Source organism: Heterostelium album (assembly GCF_000004825.1).
Source record: "Heterostelium album PN500 unplaced genomic scaffold PPL_scaffold13, whole genome shotgun sequence".
NCBI classification, from domain to species: domain Eukaryota; phylum Evosea; class Eumycetozoa; order Acytosteliales; family Acytosteliaceae; genus Heterostelium; species Heterostelium album.
In genome coordinates, this window is record NW_008805075.1 from 271,778 (window position 1) to 287,321 (window position 15,544).

General features: G+C 32.9%; 6 protein-coding genes across 6 annotated transcripts; 1 reads left to right on the forward strand and 5 right to left on the reverse strand.

Annotated features, from left to right (window-relative positions):
* Positions 1-14: 14 nt before the first annotated feature.
* On the reverse strand, positions 15-3,253 carry PPL_11254 (uncharacterized protein; the record flags this gene model as incomplete). The annotated part of the gene is made up of 5 exons (XM_020582011.1): positions 15-35; positions 134-371; positions 456-2,604; positions 2,692-3,137; positions 3,231-3,253. The coding sequence occupies 5 exons, from the start codon at positions 3,251-3,253 to the stop codon at positions 15-17; spliced, it is 2,877 nt and encodes a 958-aa protein (XP_020427314.1).
* A 1,731-nt stretch (positions 3,254-4,984) lies between these two features.
* Positions 4,985-6,702, reverse strand: PPL_11255 (uncharacterized protein; the record flags this gene model as incomplete). Its single annotated transcript, XM_020582012.1, has 4 exons — positions 4,985-5,098; positions 5,173-5,718; positions 5,786-6,450; positions 6,537-6,702. 4 exons carry the CDS (start codon positions 6,700-6,702, stop codon positions 4,985-4,987), a joined length of 1,491 nt encoding a protein of 496 aa, XP_020427315.1.
* A 160-nt stretch (positions 6,703-6,862) lies between these two features.
* Positions 6,863-7,787, reverse strand: PPL_11256 (GFA family protein; the record flags this gene model as incomplete). Its single annotated transcript, XM_020582013.1, has 2 exons — positions 6,863-6,946; positions 7,374-7,787. 2 exons carry the CDS (start codon positions 7,785-7,787, stop codon positions 6,863-6,865), a joined length of 498 nt encoding a protein of 165 aa, XP_020427316.1.
* Positions 7,788-8,639: 852 nt separating this feature from the next.
* Positions 8,640-11,904, forward strand: gacN (RhoGAP domain-containing protein; the record flags this gene model as incomplete). Its single annotated transcript, XM_020582014.1, has 5 exons — positions 8,640-8,908; positions 9,715-9,908; positions 10,003-10,244; positions 10,353-11,333; positions 11,401-11,904. 5 exons carry the CDS (start codon positions 8,640-8,642, stop codon positions 11,902-11,904), a joined length of 2,190 nt encoding a protein of 729 aa, XP_020427317.1.
* A 279-nt stretch (positions 11,905-12,183) lies between these two features.
* On the reverse strand, positions 12,184-13,153 carry PPL_11258 (autophagy-related protein 27; the record flags this gene model as incomplete). The annotated part of the gene is made up of 3 exons (XM_020582015.1): positions 12,184-12,777; positions 12,871-12,925; positions 13,020-13,153. The coding sequence occupies 3 exons, from the start codon at positions 13,151-13,153 to the stop codon at positions 12,184-12,186; spliced, it is 783 nt and encodes a 260-aa protein (XP_020427318.1).
* A 685-nt stretch (positions 13,154-13,838) lies between these two features.
* On the reverse strand, positions 13,839-15,158 carry scrA (Scar1; the record flags this gene model as incomplete). Its single annotated transcript, XM_020582016.1, has 1 exon — positions 13,839-15,158. The coding sequence occupies one exon, from the start codon at positions 15,156-15,158 to the stop codon at positions 13,839-13,841; it is 1,320 nt and encodes a 439-aa protein (XP_020427319.1).
* Between the last annotated feature and the right edge of the window lie 386 nt (positions 15,159-15,544).

The window sequence follows — 15,544 nt, forward strand, 5'->3', positions numbered from 1 at the left end:
TTCATCTAAAAAGGTTATATATTAAAATAAAGTAACTAAAAAAAAAAAAAGAAAGACAAGATTATTTTGTTTTAAATTTATAAATACTATTCAAGAAAAACTCATTATTTTATTGTTTCTTTCGTCTGATTACTAAACTTATCCAAAGTTGATCACCAAAGTAGAAACCATCGCTTGTACACACTCTCCAGAATTCACCGACAAGATATTCGTCAACTTTACTTGGAATATCTGGAATCATAAGAGGCACTGAAACATTGATGGTTTCGCTACAGTTCATTGCAGGCAATGGCATTGTGATGACTCTTGAGAGTCTGGCGTTACCACAGACACGCACGAGCAGGCAATCCTTCGGTAGTTGAGATCCACCGCTGTTTTGGATACGCCAGGTCTTGATAATTTGTTGTCCGGGGTTGGCTTCGCTTCCGAAGGGCAGGGTGACATCGCCGACAAACTTCATGTTGAAAGGGCAACGGAACTTCTTACGACCGTACGGACAGCCACGACGTGGAATTGGCGAGGGCGACAGTGGAGCGGATGGCGCAACCATGTTGCAGGACTTCATCGATTTGGTGACGGTGATGATCGAGTGTTGTTGATTGTTTGGACAACCCGGATGTTTTTGTATTTTACAGTGATCACAAAAGTTGAAAGATATACAGGTGGCGCAGTAATAGAGATTGCCAACGATGGGTGACTGAGTGCACAGCGAGCAGGTGAATCCCTTGTGAATGGTGGGACCCTCGATTTTGCGGGCGGCGTACTGCATCTTGTTGGAAGCGAGTTGCGACGAGGTCATGGCCGACTTTTGGCCGGACGACTTGGCGAGTGTTGTTTGGTGTGATGGTTCGTCGTTCTCCTTGATCATGAGCGACTCGATCTTGGACTGCAGTTGGAGATGCGAGTTGAGTGTTTCGATGGACAGGTCGCCCGGTACTTCAAAGATGGAGACCTGTGACTTTTGAGTCATGTCGTAGAGTGGCGATTGGTGGGAGGGTGAAGGTGGTGGAGTGTTGGGTGGCACCGGGATGGTTGGACATTGGTCGGCAGCGAATTGGCGCAGCTGTGGGAAGACACCGAGGATCCATGGCATGGTGACAAGCTTGGATTGGATGGTGGAACAAATCGTCTTTTTGAGGTTACGTTGCTCCTCAAAGTCGGTGGTCATACGCAGACTCTGGAAGAACTTGGTGACTTCACAAATGAATTCTTGGACCTCTTTGGACGAGGCCATTCCCGCGGGGATACCGCAGGCAGCGGCCGATGACGAAGTGGCAGAGGACACTGACGAAACCGATGACACTGACGACGGTGTTGGTGTGCTAATACTGGCGGGGGGAGTCGAAACTTTAATAGCTGGTGAACATCTGGTGGCCTCTGACGGTATAGATGTATTGATGGAATCCATTTCATCATCTTCAATGCCGCTGCTACTCAATTGTGAATCGGTATCATTATCAAACTGCATAAACTCAAATGATTCATTTCTATTCATTGTTGTTAGTGGTTGATTGGTTGGTGGTGCAGTGGTTGCTTTTGTTTTGTTTTCGGATGAAGAATTTAATTGAGATCCTTGTGAGGTTGTTGTTGGAATATTTGATGGTGTCGATTGTTGTTGTTGTTGCTGGTGTTGTTGTTGATTAAAATAATATTTCACTGGATTGAAAGCGAAAATAGGTGGAAGTACTTTAGGTTGATTATTGGCGGTTGGATAGTGTGGAGTGTGATTCGTTGGAATGGAAGGAGTGTTGGCGGATATTCGAATGGGTGGTGTGGAAGAGGGTGAGGTTGTTGTTTGCTTTTTGCTGTTACATATACTACCAAAAGTATTATTACTTGGTGAGGTTGCTGTGTTTGGTGGTGGAATGTTGATGGGTGACGATGGCTCGGGTGATTTACTTGTTATGTTGTTGTTGTTGTTGCTGCCGCTACTATTGGAAGTCGAGAATTGATTGTTGATCGAAAGTGTAGAGAAATTGGTCGATAGTCCGTAAACAGACTTTCCAAGGTGAGTGTGATGGTGATGATGATTATGATGGTGGTGATGGTGATTTCCAATATGATGATTACTCGATGGCAGTAGTGTTGTGTGATTGGTTGGATAAGATCTAAACATACTTGTTGGAATGGTAGTTGGTTGTGTTGACTTTGATTGTTGTTGTTGTTGCTGTGGCTGTTGTGGTTGTTGTTGAATATATTGTTGCTCTTTCATATTTAGATTTGAATCCAGCAGTACTGACTCCTTTCTATTCAAAAAACCTGGGGTGGGAGCAGCAATGGAGGCAACAGAACTGCTAGTTCCACTGTTGTTTACAAAATTCGATTGAACCTCAACGCCTGTCGTCGACAATCCACCTAAACCGCTCAGTCCACTAAATACATGATGATTATTCTGATTCATGTTTTGATGACTGAAATGACTATTATTATTATTTTGATTATGACTAGTATTATTATTATTCATATTACTTTGTTGAATGTTATTATTAATATGACTACTGTTGGCTATGTTACTATTGCTATTGCTGTTGCAGCTGTTGTTATTATCACCACCAAATCCCAAGAATGAAAATAATGAACTTGAGAAATGACAAGGTTGTACTTCTACACAATTTGATAATAAAAGAAATGTTAGCGAATTGTGGTTGTTCAATCTACTAAACGACATTAATTAATAACGATGATATTTACCTTTAACTACTAATCTTAATTGAGCGTCGTCGCCATTCGATCTATATGCTTTACGAAGATGACAGTCAGAGGCGAGGTTGAACATGTCACCATTCTTATTTTCACACTTGATATTGAGAGTTGTCTTTGTGTTGAGACCGAACGTCTCTTTGATCGTTCCTGCCAGATCTTTGAACGATGTACCCTTTGGCACCGACAGCGTCTTACACTCATTGCCAATGTTCACATTGAGTGTAGTCATCTCTTCTCTCTGGTGTTGTTGATATTGTTGGTGTTGTTGTTGTAACATCTGATGTTGTTGTTGTTGCTGTTGATAAATTGCATGTTGTTGTTGATGTTGCTGCTGTTGTTGATGTTGTTGTTGTTGTTGATGTTGTTGTTGCATTACAGAAGTAGAAGTATTACTACCTGCGATGGTACATGGATTACCACCCGAAAGAAAAGATCTAATAATAATAACATAATATTATTTTTAAAAACAAGTTAATAAAGAAATACTAAACTATATTTATTTTTAGAAATAACAAAACAAAACATACCTAAATGAAAATGTATCTCCCATTTTTATCTTTTCTTTCCTCTACTAATGTATTTTAAAATTAATTTGAAAGTTTACTACTCTACTGTCTCTTCTTGTTCTTTTTGTTGTTATTTATAAAATAAGACAATGAAATATTATTATTATTGAAATTTACAATTTGTTATTTATAGTGATTCTTTACTGTTTGTTGTTGTTGTTCTATTTCTAATTCTTTATGTTCATGAATAAATAAATAAATAAATAATATAATAATAGGAAGAAAGAAAAAAAAAGAGGAAATTTTTGGTTAGCAAAAAAGTTTTTTTTAAAAATAATTACATATACAGCAAATTAATTGTCACCACAAAAAAAAAATTAATTAATTAATTTTTTCAATTTTTCCAATTTTTTTTTTTTTTTTTTTTCATTCATTCATGAATGACAGACGTGAATGACACCTAATCTTACCTTTGTTATGATAACATGACTACTATGTATATTCTGTTGGCTATAGAATTGAATTGAACTAAATACTTTAAATACTATTATATTGTTACTGTTATCTATTTATTTTATTACTTTTTATAATATTATTTATTTTGTTAAGTTAAAAGAGAGTGAAAAAAAACAAATGAAATCAAAAATCTTTGTTGTTTGGTTTTTTTTTTTTTTTTTTTTAACTTATTGGTTAATGATTGTGTGTTGGTGTGAGTGTGCTTGGTGTGATCTATCAATTAATCACTATGTCTTTTTGATTTTATTTGTGAGACGATGATTATGCTGGACAAATTTTTGCAAACTGGTAACTTGTTTTTTTTATAATTTTGATGAAATAATTATTATTGTGAACTAAAACTAAATCCAGTCAACTGCTTGCTGATGATAAATATAATTGTTGTTGGTTGCTTTTGAAAAACAAGCAAAAGAAGAACAACGAAAAAATTAAGTAAAATAGAAAAAAAAGAAAAACCTCTTTAAAACAAATGATGAGTTGTTATATACAAAAAAAGAAAAAAAAAACAACAAAGTTTGAGATTTAAATTAATTAATTGTTGTTGTTTTGATTGATTTTATTTTTATTTATTTTGTTTTGTTTTTTTTTTTTGTTTTCTTTTTGGTGTTTTTTCAAAAAGTTTTGTTGATGTTGTTTCTCATGCTTCTTGAATAAATTCATTCTGCTTTACATTATGACAATCAAACTATTCATCACAACAACACATAATAATTTTTTTGCATAACAACATCAAACAACATCAAATTTCTTGCAAACACAAAACTCGATTGATTTAGGCTTGTTGTTTTTTTTTTTTTTTTGAATTTTTTGTTCTGAAGATTTTTTTCGTATGAATGACGTTTTATTGATATGTGCGAAATTAATTGTGTGTTGGTTTGATATTTTTGTCGACAAACTAAACACACACAATTTTTTATTCATACCAAATTTGTGTTTGAAATCACTATAATGCCAATGGTTTAAATTATACGAGATAGATAAAAGATGGTTCTTAGAACAAACAAAGATCTATATTGGGAGTTAAATAATTATAATGATGTTGTTGACACCCAATTATTAATTATAACTAAAAAAAGATGGTTTTTTTTTTTTTTTTTTAAACAAAGAATTTCCGGAAAGGATAACATAATTATTATTGATTGATTTGATTTTATTTAATTTATTTAATTAAATTAATTCATTTGTTTGTTTGTTCTTTTTTTCTATTTTGAAAATGTTTGAATTATTATTATTGAACTTTTTTTATGGTCTTATCAAATCTAATTGGCAGTGATTAATACAGTTAATTCTTGACTGGTATCAATTATATGATTGACAAAAATTCTATTGGTTGTTGATGTATAGTTTGCATATAATTGTGGGATGAATTCAACCTAATAATAAAATTAAAGTTAGGAAAAAAGTAATTATTATTATTATTATTTTAGAAATTAATAATTTAACTTACAGAATAACCATTTGGATAGTAAAGAGCTTCATTTAAATAGATTTCTGTTGGTAATTTACAGGCTGGGTTGATTGTGTAGCTCAATGAGAATTTCGCTGTGGTAGAGTCGAATTGTGAGTTGATAGTGGTACCGGCAACAGCCTGAGCGTAGGTTCTACTGAAGAGTTTGACACGAGTCCAATCGGGCTCACCGCTTTCATTGAAGAAAAGGTGTCCGTATGAGTCTGGTGCGAAGTCCTTGTAGATCCAGAAGATCCAACCTTGGTTGTCTCTCTCGACAGCCTCCATAGTGAGGAGAGTGCTCTCGAGTACCGATTCGGAATCACCAACGTTTCCACCGAATTCAGTGAGCATACCGGCACATCCCAGCTTATCCAAATCCTTCATTCTGACATCCATGATTTCATCGATACTGAAATCGGGTGGTACATAGTAATGGTAACTCAAAGCACTGAGATTACGGTACTCATCACCACCTGGAACATGGTCAAATCCAACACCCTTTGGAAGCTCATCCCAAGTTACACTTTCAAAAAATATAATATGCTAAAATAGAAATAAATTAATTAGTACTTACAATTAATTTTCCAGAAATAAACTAATTACTACTTACTTCTGAATCAATTGATCTAATTCCAGTGTTTAAACGGTCATACATTGGTTGTAAATTCTTTTTATCGGCTACACCTGGATAGAGTAAAAATGGATCAACGAAAATATCACCAGCCCATGGTTCATTGATGAGTTCATAACCGATGGTGTTGGTACTGGTTTTGAAGGTGGAAGCGATTTGTTGCCATTGCTCGATGAAACCATCTTGGATTCCATCATAGTTATCGTACAGCGATTGGAAGGCACTCGATACAGAGATAGTACCATAGTAGCTACCCCATGAGTGTTTTCCACATTCATTGTCCGATGGCCAACCTGTTGTGTTGTCATAGACGAACGGTTGGAGTTGAACTGGAATTGGGAATGCTTCTTTGGCCTTTGGTTTGGCAGCCCAGTTGGGAGCACCGTCACCACAATAGACGAGCGAGTATAGATCTTGATGGCTGTCAATCAAAGCATAGATTCCGTATGGTTCCATCATATCTACCATGTTTCTCATGTAACTGAGGTAGGTTTCGTTGTATTGACCTCTGGCCTCTGGAGCGACACCGGCCCACATCACACCGAATCTAACAATATTCAATCCCCAATCTTGGAGATATTGCATATCCTTTGGACCAAAAGATTGATATACATCAAAGTCTAAAGTTGGTGCAAATGGTGGAACTTTTAAAAATGTATTTAGAAAAAATAAAAAAAGGATTAGTTTTTTTTTTCAAAAGAATATTAAATCTATTATTATTAGTACATACTTTTATATACAACATTTACTCCATGGAAATTACGTTCACGACCATCAGAGTCAATGAATCTCTTGGTCTCTGGTTGAACAACTATATTTGGATTGATGGAAAAGCATGAATTGATCAGCAATGCAGACATAAGGAATGCCAACTTCGACAAACCAATAGATCTCATTTTTTATTTTATTCTAGATAAAATAATGTAATGGGTTTTTGTTTTTAGGAAGTGTAGGAGATAAGTAGGAGAACAGAATATTAATATTTGTTGTACAACAACAATTTGTATTTGAGGTGTGTTGTGGTTATGAAGTATTGATATTAATATTTTGGTAACTTTAAATGTTCCTCTTCCTTTTGTTTCTGAAAAGATTTCTACACCTCCTATGTGATAATGAAAATATTAATTTAAAATCATTTTTCTAAATTTTAATAAATATCTGTTTGTTGAGTCAAAAAAAAATGAAATAAGCTCCTAAAATTTGATTAATGGGAAATTTTGTGGTGCCCACGAAAAAAAAAGCACAAATCTCAGAGATCTTTCGAAATTTCAATTTATTTTTATTTTGTTTTTTTGATGGTTTTGAACAAAAAATAATATTAATTTCGAACATAATTAAATTTGAAATCGGATTTATAAACATCCAGATATTTGTAGAAAAAAAGAAATCAAAAAATGAGTTCACTTGATATTTTATTTAAATATTATTTAGAATGTTAATGCTAAATGAAAAAAGAGGATTATTTACAAAAAGTTTAATGATTTATTATCAATGTTGTTGTCATTTGTTGGGTAGTTGTTGTTATTGTTGCTGTTGTTGATTTAGATAATTATATATAATTGTTTACTTCTGGGTAAGAACCTTTGTAGATTCCATAGTCAGAGAAACCTTTTTTGGTATCTGGAAGGGTTGTGAGTTGCTCTTCAGTGATTCCTTTGATGCATGGGATGCTAACGCTATAGTACTCTCCGATAGTTGGAATCTTGCAGTAAGAGTAAACCTTTGTACCGCAGATCTTACACAGATAGTGGTCGATTGTGTTTGTTCCGAAATCGTAGAGTGTAGTTGACTCGGCTCCAGACAACAGTTTGAACTTTGAAATATCTGCACGTGTAGAGTAACTTCTGTCCTTTAAGCACAATGAACAATTGCAATGCTCAGCTTCAATCTTATTTAAATCTAATTCAGCCGAAATTCTAATATCTCCACATTCACAACTGCCAATATAGTTATGTTTTCCTTCTGGTAAATTAAAATTCATTGTTTTGTTTTTTTTTTTTTTGAAATAAATATATATAAAGGTTTAAAAAGTTATGTTTGTATTATAAATATTATATTTAAAGATAATAAATAAGTTATTAAATTAAGGAATTAATAAGTTTAATTAATAAGTTTCTATAAATAAATAAATAATAAAAGATTTGTTTTTAGAAATAATAAATTACTAAGATGTTTTTTTTGTTTTAGTTTTAGATATTATCTTTTTGTTTAGTAGTGATTAATCTATACGACAATGACCGACAAAACTTGGTTAATAAAAGACAGTAGTTGTCTTCTTTTTAAATAACCAGGTTGGTTCAATTACAAATTCATAGAGATAGTGGGTAATTCAATTTTAGTTTTTTTGTTTTTTTTTTTTTAAATTTATTCGATAAACTATACCCGTTGGTTTTAAGTTGTTCTTATACCTCTCACAATATAAACTTTCAAAATAACCAACAAAAACATATAGTGTTTTGTGGTTTCGTCTTTTTGCGAGAAAAACAAAAAAATTTACTAAAAATAGTAATTTTTAAAAACTTTTAGTTATTGAATAATCCCTTTTTTTTTATGATAAAGGAAACCATTTGTTTTGTAGTAATTATTTTGTGGAACAATATTTCTTATTAAAGTTTTAAAAGTTTGATCAATTTAGAATTCTAAAGTTATTTATGTTGATTAAACAAAAAATATATTTTTAATAATATATTTTAAATAAATTATATAATAAGTCATATTTTCTTTATTTCTTTGATTTTTATATCTTTTTAAATAAATAAAATTTAATATCTATTTATTTTATGTAATGGTGACTATTCATTTGATAAAACAAATTATTTCTTAAAATAAAATAATGAAGCCCATAAACAATAATATTAAAAATAAAAATGTGAATAATGAAAATAATAAGATAACTTTCAAAGTTAGAACGATATCGTCGACTAGGAATAATAATAAAAAGCCAAGAAAAATAAGGACATGGGATAATCATCAGGAGTTGAAGGAAAAACTAATAAGTGCCATTCAAAGATACCTAGATGCTGGATATCAAACAGATTCCACTTCAAAAGATTCAGGCAAAACATCAAAACGAATAGCTCAACTTTGTAAAGTAATGGCAGAGTGTGGGGAGGTTGGAATCATTGACAATCTTACAATACAAACAAGAAAGAAAGTTTTTAGGGAATATATTCCTTAAAATAAATATATAAATATATATTATTTTTATATTTTTTTTAAAATAATAATATTTAATAAAGATATCTCAAAATATAAATATAAATAAATTATATTTTATTTTTATTTACTATTTTCTTGAAAATATGTATCCTACTCTACTGAATATCGATCTATATTGATTATTTAAAAATAATAAAAAAAACATTCTTATTTTGTCATAAGTGAAAAAAAGAAATGTTAGTTTCAAAATCAACAACAATTTGATGAATTTTTGAATCTTTGTCAGTATTTAGCTACCCAAATACAAGGGCATTAGAAATAAAAAATAAACTTGTTTACTATTTTTGCTGGATCCAAAATAATTAAAAACTAAATTAAATTAAAATTTTAAAAATAATTTTGAAAAAAAATGTAAATCGTTGATTGCAATGAGCCCTTTTTACTTGAATTCGTTTGATCATTTTATTAATTAATTATATTTTTAATGACCCAATGGACCTGTTTTTTTTTTTTTTTTTATTGATCTTTATTGAAACCATCCAAACAAGATCTGTACAATAATAGTTTTATATTTATTATATTATTTTTTTTATTTATAAACTTTTGTATTTTTATTATTACTATTATTATAATTAGTTGAATTATTAATCTTTATTTCAGATAATATTATCTCAATTGAGATTTCAAAAAAAAAAAACAACATAATGGAGCCAATAGCAACATCTCCAACAAAGGAAATCAAAAAAAAGGCGGCTGTCTCTAAAAACACTAAAGAAAATATTGAAACCAAGTGAGAAAAAGAAGAAACAGAAACAAGTGGTTTCCAGTGCACTCAAGAAATTGATTGGTTACCTCACTGACAATTGTCTGGAGCTAGAAGGTATCTGTAGAATCAGTGGTAACATAACAAGAGTAAAAGAATTGAAAAAGTCATTTGAAAATGGTAAGTTTTTTTTTTTTTTTTTGGTTCACATTCTCTCTCTCTCTATATATATCTTGAGTTCAAAACTAAGCTTATTAATTAAAACTAAATTTAGATGAAGATGTAGATCTTTCAAAGATTGTAGATAAACACACTATCAGTGGTGCTCTGAAGATGTTCTTGAGAGATATGGATGAACCGATTCTCACATTCGAGCTGTACAAGAACTTCCTCGGTGCCTACGATATCAAAGACAAGAATGCCAAGATTGCCTTTATCAAATCACTTCTATCTGCACTGCCAAAGGAGAATCAAGAGATATTACAAATGGTATTGAAGTTCCTCTATACTGTACAGGTATGTTGTTTTGAGATTGATTGATTGATTGATTGATCTCTGTGTTTATCACAAAACAAAAACTTGTATTAACAAACAACAACAACTATTTGTTCGAATTCGAATTAGTTACATCAAGAGAAGAATAAGATGACATCTGCTAATATAGCGATTGTTTTCGCACCGACAATGTTGAGACCAAAGGAAGAGTCGTTCGAAACGATGATGAATGCAACCAACTATACTATGGATATTGTAAAGTCGATGGTCGAGGAGTTCAATGTACTATATGAGTTTAACAATACTATACTTTACAAGATATCGTCGGACGATCTTGGAAAGTCGACAACCAAGAAGTCACTACAGGAGGAACTGGACGAAGCCAATGCAAAGATCGATAATCTGTTGAAGCAGGCGGCGGAAGATGCAAGGGAACGATCGGTTCTTGAGACCTATTCGCATCAGACCTACAATAAGCTGCAAGAGGAACAAGAGAATTACAAAGCGTTACAAGAGGAGAAGGATAGCATTGGTGAACTGCTCAACGAGCTGAGAGACAACGGTAAACAGATGGAAGAGAAGAACAAGCTGTCAGAGGAGAAGCTACAACAACAGAGAGATGAAGTCGCGCAACTAAAGAAGAAACTGGAGGAATCCAACTCAAAGACAAAGGAAAATGAATCTCAACTACTAGAATACAATAAACACAAACAACAACTACAAGCAGAGGTAGAGAAGATCAAGAAAGCATTGGATGAGCAAAAGAAGATAATAGATGAGAAATCAAAGGTAATAGAAGAACATAAGAAGACAATAGATGAGAAATCAAAGGCGATAGAAGAACAAAAGAAAGTAATTGATGAACAAGCGAAAGCATTTGATGAACAAAAGAGAGTATTAGCACAAAAACAACAACAACAACAACAAGCAAGTGTAGCAGTAGTAAATAATAATAGTAGTACAGATAAGAAAGAACAAGAGAGATTACAAAAAGAGTCACAAGAGAAATCAAAGGAAATAGATAGATTACAAAAAGATAATCAAGAGAAAGCTAAAGATATTAAAGTAAAGACTGAACAAATCGAAAAGATTACAAAAGAAAGAGATGAAGTAAGTAGAATAAATTGATGTTTAGATATACGTATTAATCACTAATTTAACTTTAACTTTAAAAAAGGCATTAAAGAAGAAATCTAGTAGTAGTAATAGTAATAACAATTCAAAGGAAATAGAGGAACTACAAAAGAAATTAAAAGAAAATGAAAATAGAACTATTCAATTAGAGAAAGAAAAAGAGACATTAAATGAAACTGTAAAGAGTTTATATGAACAAGCAAAACAATTGAATAGTGCCAATAATAATAATAGTAATAGTAATGGTAATGGTAATGGTAGTACAGGAATATTTAAGAAATCAGCTTTTACAATTGGAAAGAGATCAAAAGAAAAAGAGAAAGAAAAAGAAAAAGAAACACCACAACTTCAAGATGAAGACGATGTAACAGCAGTTAAACAATTTGCATTCTCTTGGATGATTCTGTCATTGAAATCAGATGCAATGGCACACGGAAAGAATTGTAACATTAGTTCAACAGATGTATTCGAAGAGTTGATATCAAAACGGATCAAAGTTAATCAATGGACCGATTTCGTCTCAAAGAAATTAAAGGAAGTTGAATAAAGAAAGAGAAGATGATCATCTTCTTCTTCCTCTTTCTTTTTTTTTTGTATATTAAAATATAAAACCAATCATATCATAAATAAAGTTATTTAGATTCTTTAAATGTTGTAAAATAGTAAATAAATAAATAAATAAGATCAAAATAATGAATAAGATAAAGATATAAGATATATATATTAAATATTTTAATAGTTTTATTTTATTTTACTTAAGTTTTACAAAAAAAAAGTATATATTATATTATATTTGTTTTTCTTTTTTTCTTTTTCTTTTTTCTTTTTATACTTGTTGGTAACCACCGGCTGAACTACCACTACCAGTGACCTTTCCTTTAATAAATAATACACCATCCTTCATCAAACCTGGGAAATCACTCCAGAAAGTGTAGTTGGGGAACATCTCCTTTCCTCTGAGACCACGAACCTTGAAGTTGACGGCCAAACCAACTAAAATATAGACTGAAATCGAAACGACCAAAATGATGACAAAGATCCAACCACCACCGAGACCACCCTTCTTTGGTGTACCACCTTCGTGTGGGGTACCTGGACAGGCATAACCAGAGCTGAATGAAACTTGATAGAGACATTTTGTGGTTGGGTTTTCAGCGCCACCTTTGATGACGTAACCGGCACCTGGAGTGCATTGCATATCTAGCTCGAGAACACGTGGCAATGTACTCGACTGGCATTGTTTTGGATTGGAATAGGAGAGCATGCCACCTTGATTCTCAGAAGCCAAATCTTTGACAGTCATTGAGCTTACAAGACCCAAACTGAAGTAGGTTCCCTTACTGTTTTGACAGGCTGCAACATTGTCACCGAGTTTTTGGTTGACACAAGTTGGTGCTGGTTGGCAGATCGACCAAAACAACTAAAATCATGATTGATTTATGAAAGATAGTATTAGTTAGAATCTGTAACAAACCGCTTTACTAGTATCAAATTAACTATTCTATAACCATACCATATTAAGGTTAGAGACACCACTAGTAATTGTGAATGAATATTCTGTATAATTGCTAAAAAAAAAAAGAAAAAAAAGAAAAGAAAAGATATATAGTTAATATCAAATATTATAATTTAACGATTCAACTATTATAATTGAAGACGTACTTGGCAAGTTCGGAAAAGTCATATTTTGTACCATTCTTTGAGGTGTAGCCACAATTTGATGAAATTGATGCTGAAGAAGGTGTGTTCAGCAAAGCTAAACAAACGAGAACCAAACCAACGATAGCGAATTTCATTTTCTTCTTTCTATTGGTTGATTTTTATATATTTTAAAAGTTGAGTTGCAAATTATTATATTATTTACTAGTAAGATAAATATCTATTATACTTTTAAATATTTGCCAATATAGTATTATTGTTTAAAAGAAAAACAAAAAAATCAATCAGATAATTTTATGAATGGCGCTGGGGCTTCAAACCAAAGTTGCAAAAATTTTAAAAAAAATAGAAAATTAATTCTTCAAAACCAAAAAAAAAATATTGAATTGAAAAATCCTCAGAAAATTTTTAAACATTTTTTTCGGTAATAAGTAATCCGATTTCATGTAGGAGCATTTTCAATTTCCAATTTGTGTGTTGTTTTCACAACAACAACAAAAGTCTTTTTTAAATTTAACACACCTATTTGGTCGACATTTTTCTTGTCCATGAAAATTGGTGGTAATAACATACTCGCACCACCTGTTTGTTTCAACAAACAAAACTTCCTTTCTTTAAAATGTTTAATGGAAATTGGATTTGAATTTTAATTTTTTTATTAGTTTTATTAATTAATAAACTTTTTTTCAATAAAAATAAATATCCACAGGTAGTGATGTAATATAACAGATAATGTTTTTTTGTTTTTTTTGATTGTATTAAAAAAAACATTGGAATGTGAAATAAAAAAATGGGTAGTGATTATGTGTTATTGTTTTTTGTTTAATCCCAATCAGAATCATCGTCAGAGTCATCATCATCTTCAGAGTCTGAAGGAGCCCATGCAATTCTTCTTGCGAGAATGTCGGCGACGCTAACTGCTTCAGTTTTAACTTGTTGTTGTGCCTCTGGAATCTTACGCTCTTCAGCTGGTTTCAATGACATACCGGCGACAATTGACGAGAGAAGATCGGAACGAGCATCGGCAGCCTTTGGCTTGGTTTCGGCTGGTCTGAGGGAGGCACCTTCGAGTGCAGCGGCCAAACCGGATTTGGCTGCCATGGGAGGTGGGGGTGGTGGAGCTGGCGCGTTGGTGTTGACTGGAGGTGGGGGTGGTGGAGCTGGTGCTGGTGCGTATGAAGTTGGAATGTTGCCGGGTGGCTGTGGCTGTCCGTACACCGACTGAGGACGGTGACTTGGCATGGCTGGAGGTGGGGTGGAAACACCGATGGGTGGTGGTGGAACGCGATAATTATTGTTGATGGGTGGTGGTGGAACTGAACTGGACAAGCCAATGGGTGGTGGTGATGGATAGCTGTTATTATTGATTGGGGGTGGTGGTGGGAATGAATGTGAGACTGGTGTGGGTGGTGTCGATGGTGATGCGAGTGACGTAGACGGTGCGGCGGGCGATGGCGCGCCATCTACAGGAATCAAAATTTTCTCACCTGTGACCGGATCGTAACGAACCTTGTGCAAACGCTTCACCTTTTTCACTTCGGCTTGGGCGTCACCCTTTTCACCCTTCTTTCTGAGACGTGCTTCCTTACGCTCACGACGACGTTGACGCGCTTCCTCACGCTGCTTTTGCATCTCGGCGATCCACTCGTCAATGAAAAAGTCGGGATTGGTGTAGAGTTTCAGCGAGTGTTGTCCCTCGTCCATGTAGGGATCCAATAGGTGCAAGCTGGGTGGTGGATAGCACTTTTCATTGTAGACGAGTGTGACGCTCTGTGGCACAGAGGCGTGTGTGAACAACTGTGATTTCTCTGGGTTTTCCGCGTGGTATTCGGCACGTGGACGACTGTTCATCGTATCGATGCTGGTGCGTTGATGATACGATTCAACCTGGTTGACCATCTGGATCAACGGGTCGAGACGACCATTCAATTTATTGAGACGTGCAGTGACCTGTGATGTTTCCGCTGCCAAGCCACTGAAGATGCTATTGGCGTGATCGGCCAGCACCATCAGCTGATTGATCAGTCCCACTGTAGTATTATGTAGAACTGCATCGACAATCTGTTCTTTCGATTGAACTCCTTCCAACGATGGTCTATTGTTTTCAATAGTCGATGGTAAATATCTTGTAATCAATACCATCTTTTTTGTTTATACTATATATTTTAACTAAAAATTTCCAATCTTCTTGTTCTTTTTTCTTTTCTTTTTTCAAATTTTACAACTAATTTATTTTCTTTTTATCTATAAAAATACAAATATTATATATCTAAATGAAGATGTGATTCTGTGATCACCTGATTATTATTTACACACAATAAATCAAAATTCATAAAAAAAAACTTTAAATGGTTTTTTGTTTTTTTTTTTTTTTTGATTTTTTCTAATTTTTATTTATTTTGCGATCCAAGTGAGATGGATGATGGTAATAACAGTATCGTTACATCAGATTTTTAATAATTAGCATATATATTTGTTATGATCATGATCATTATATTTTGTTATTTATGTTTTTTTTAATCTCAAAT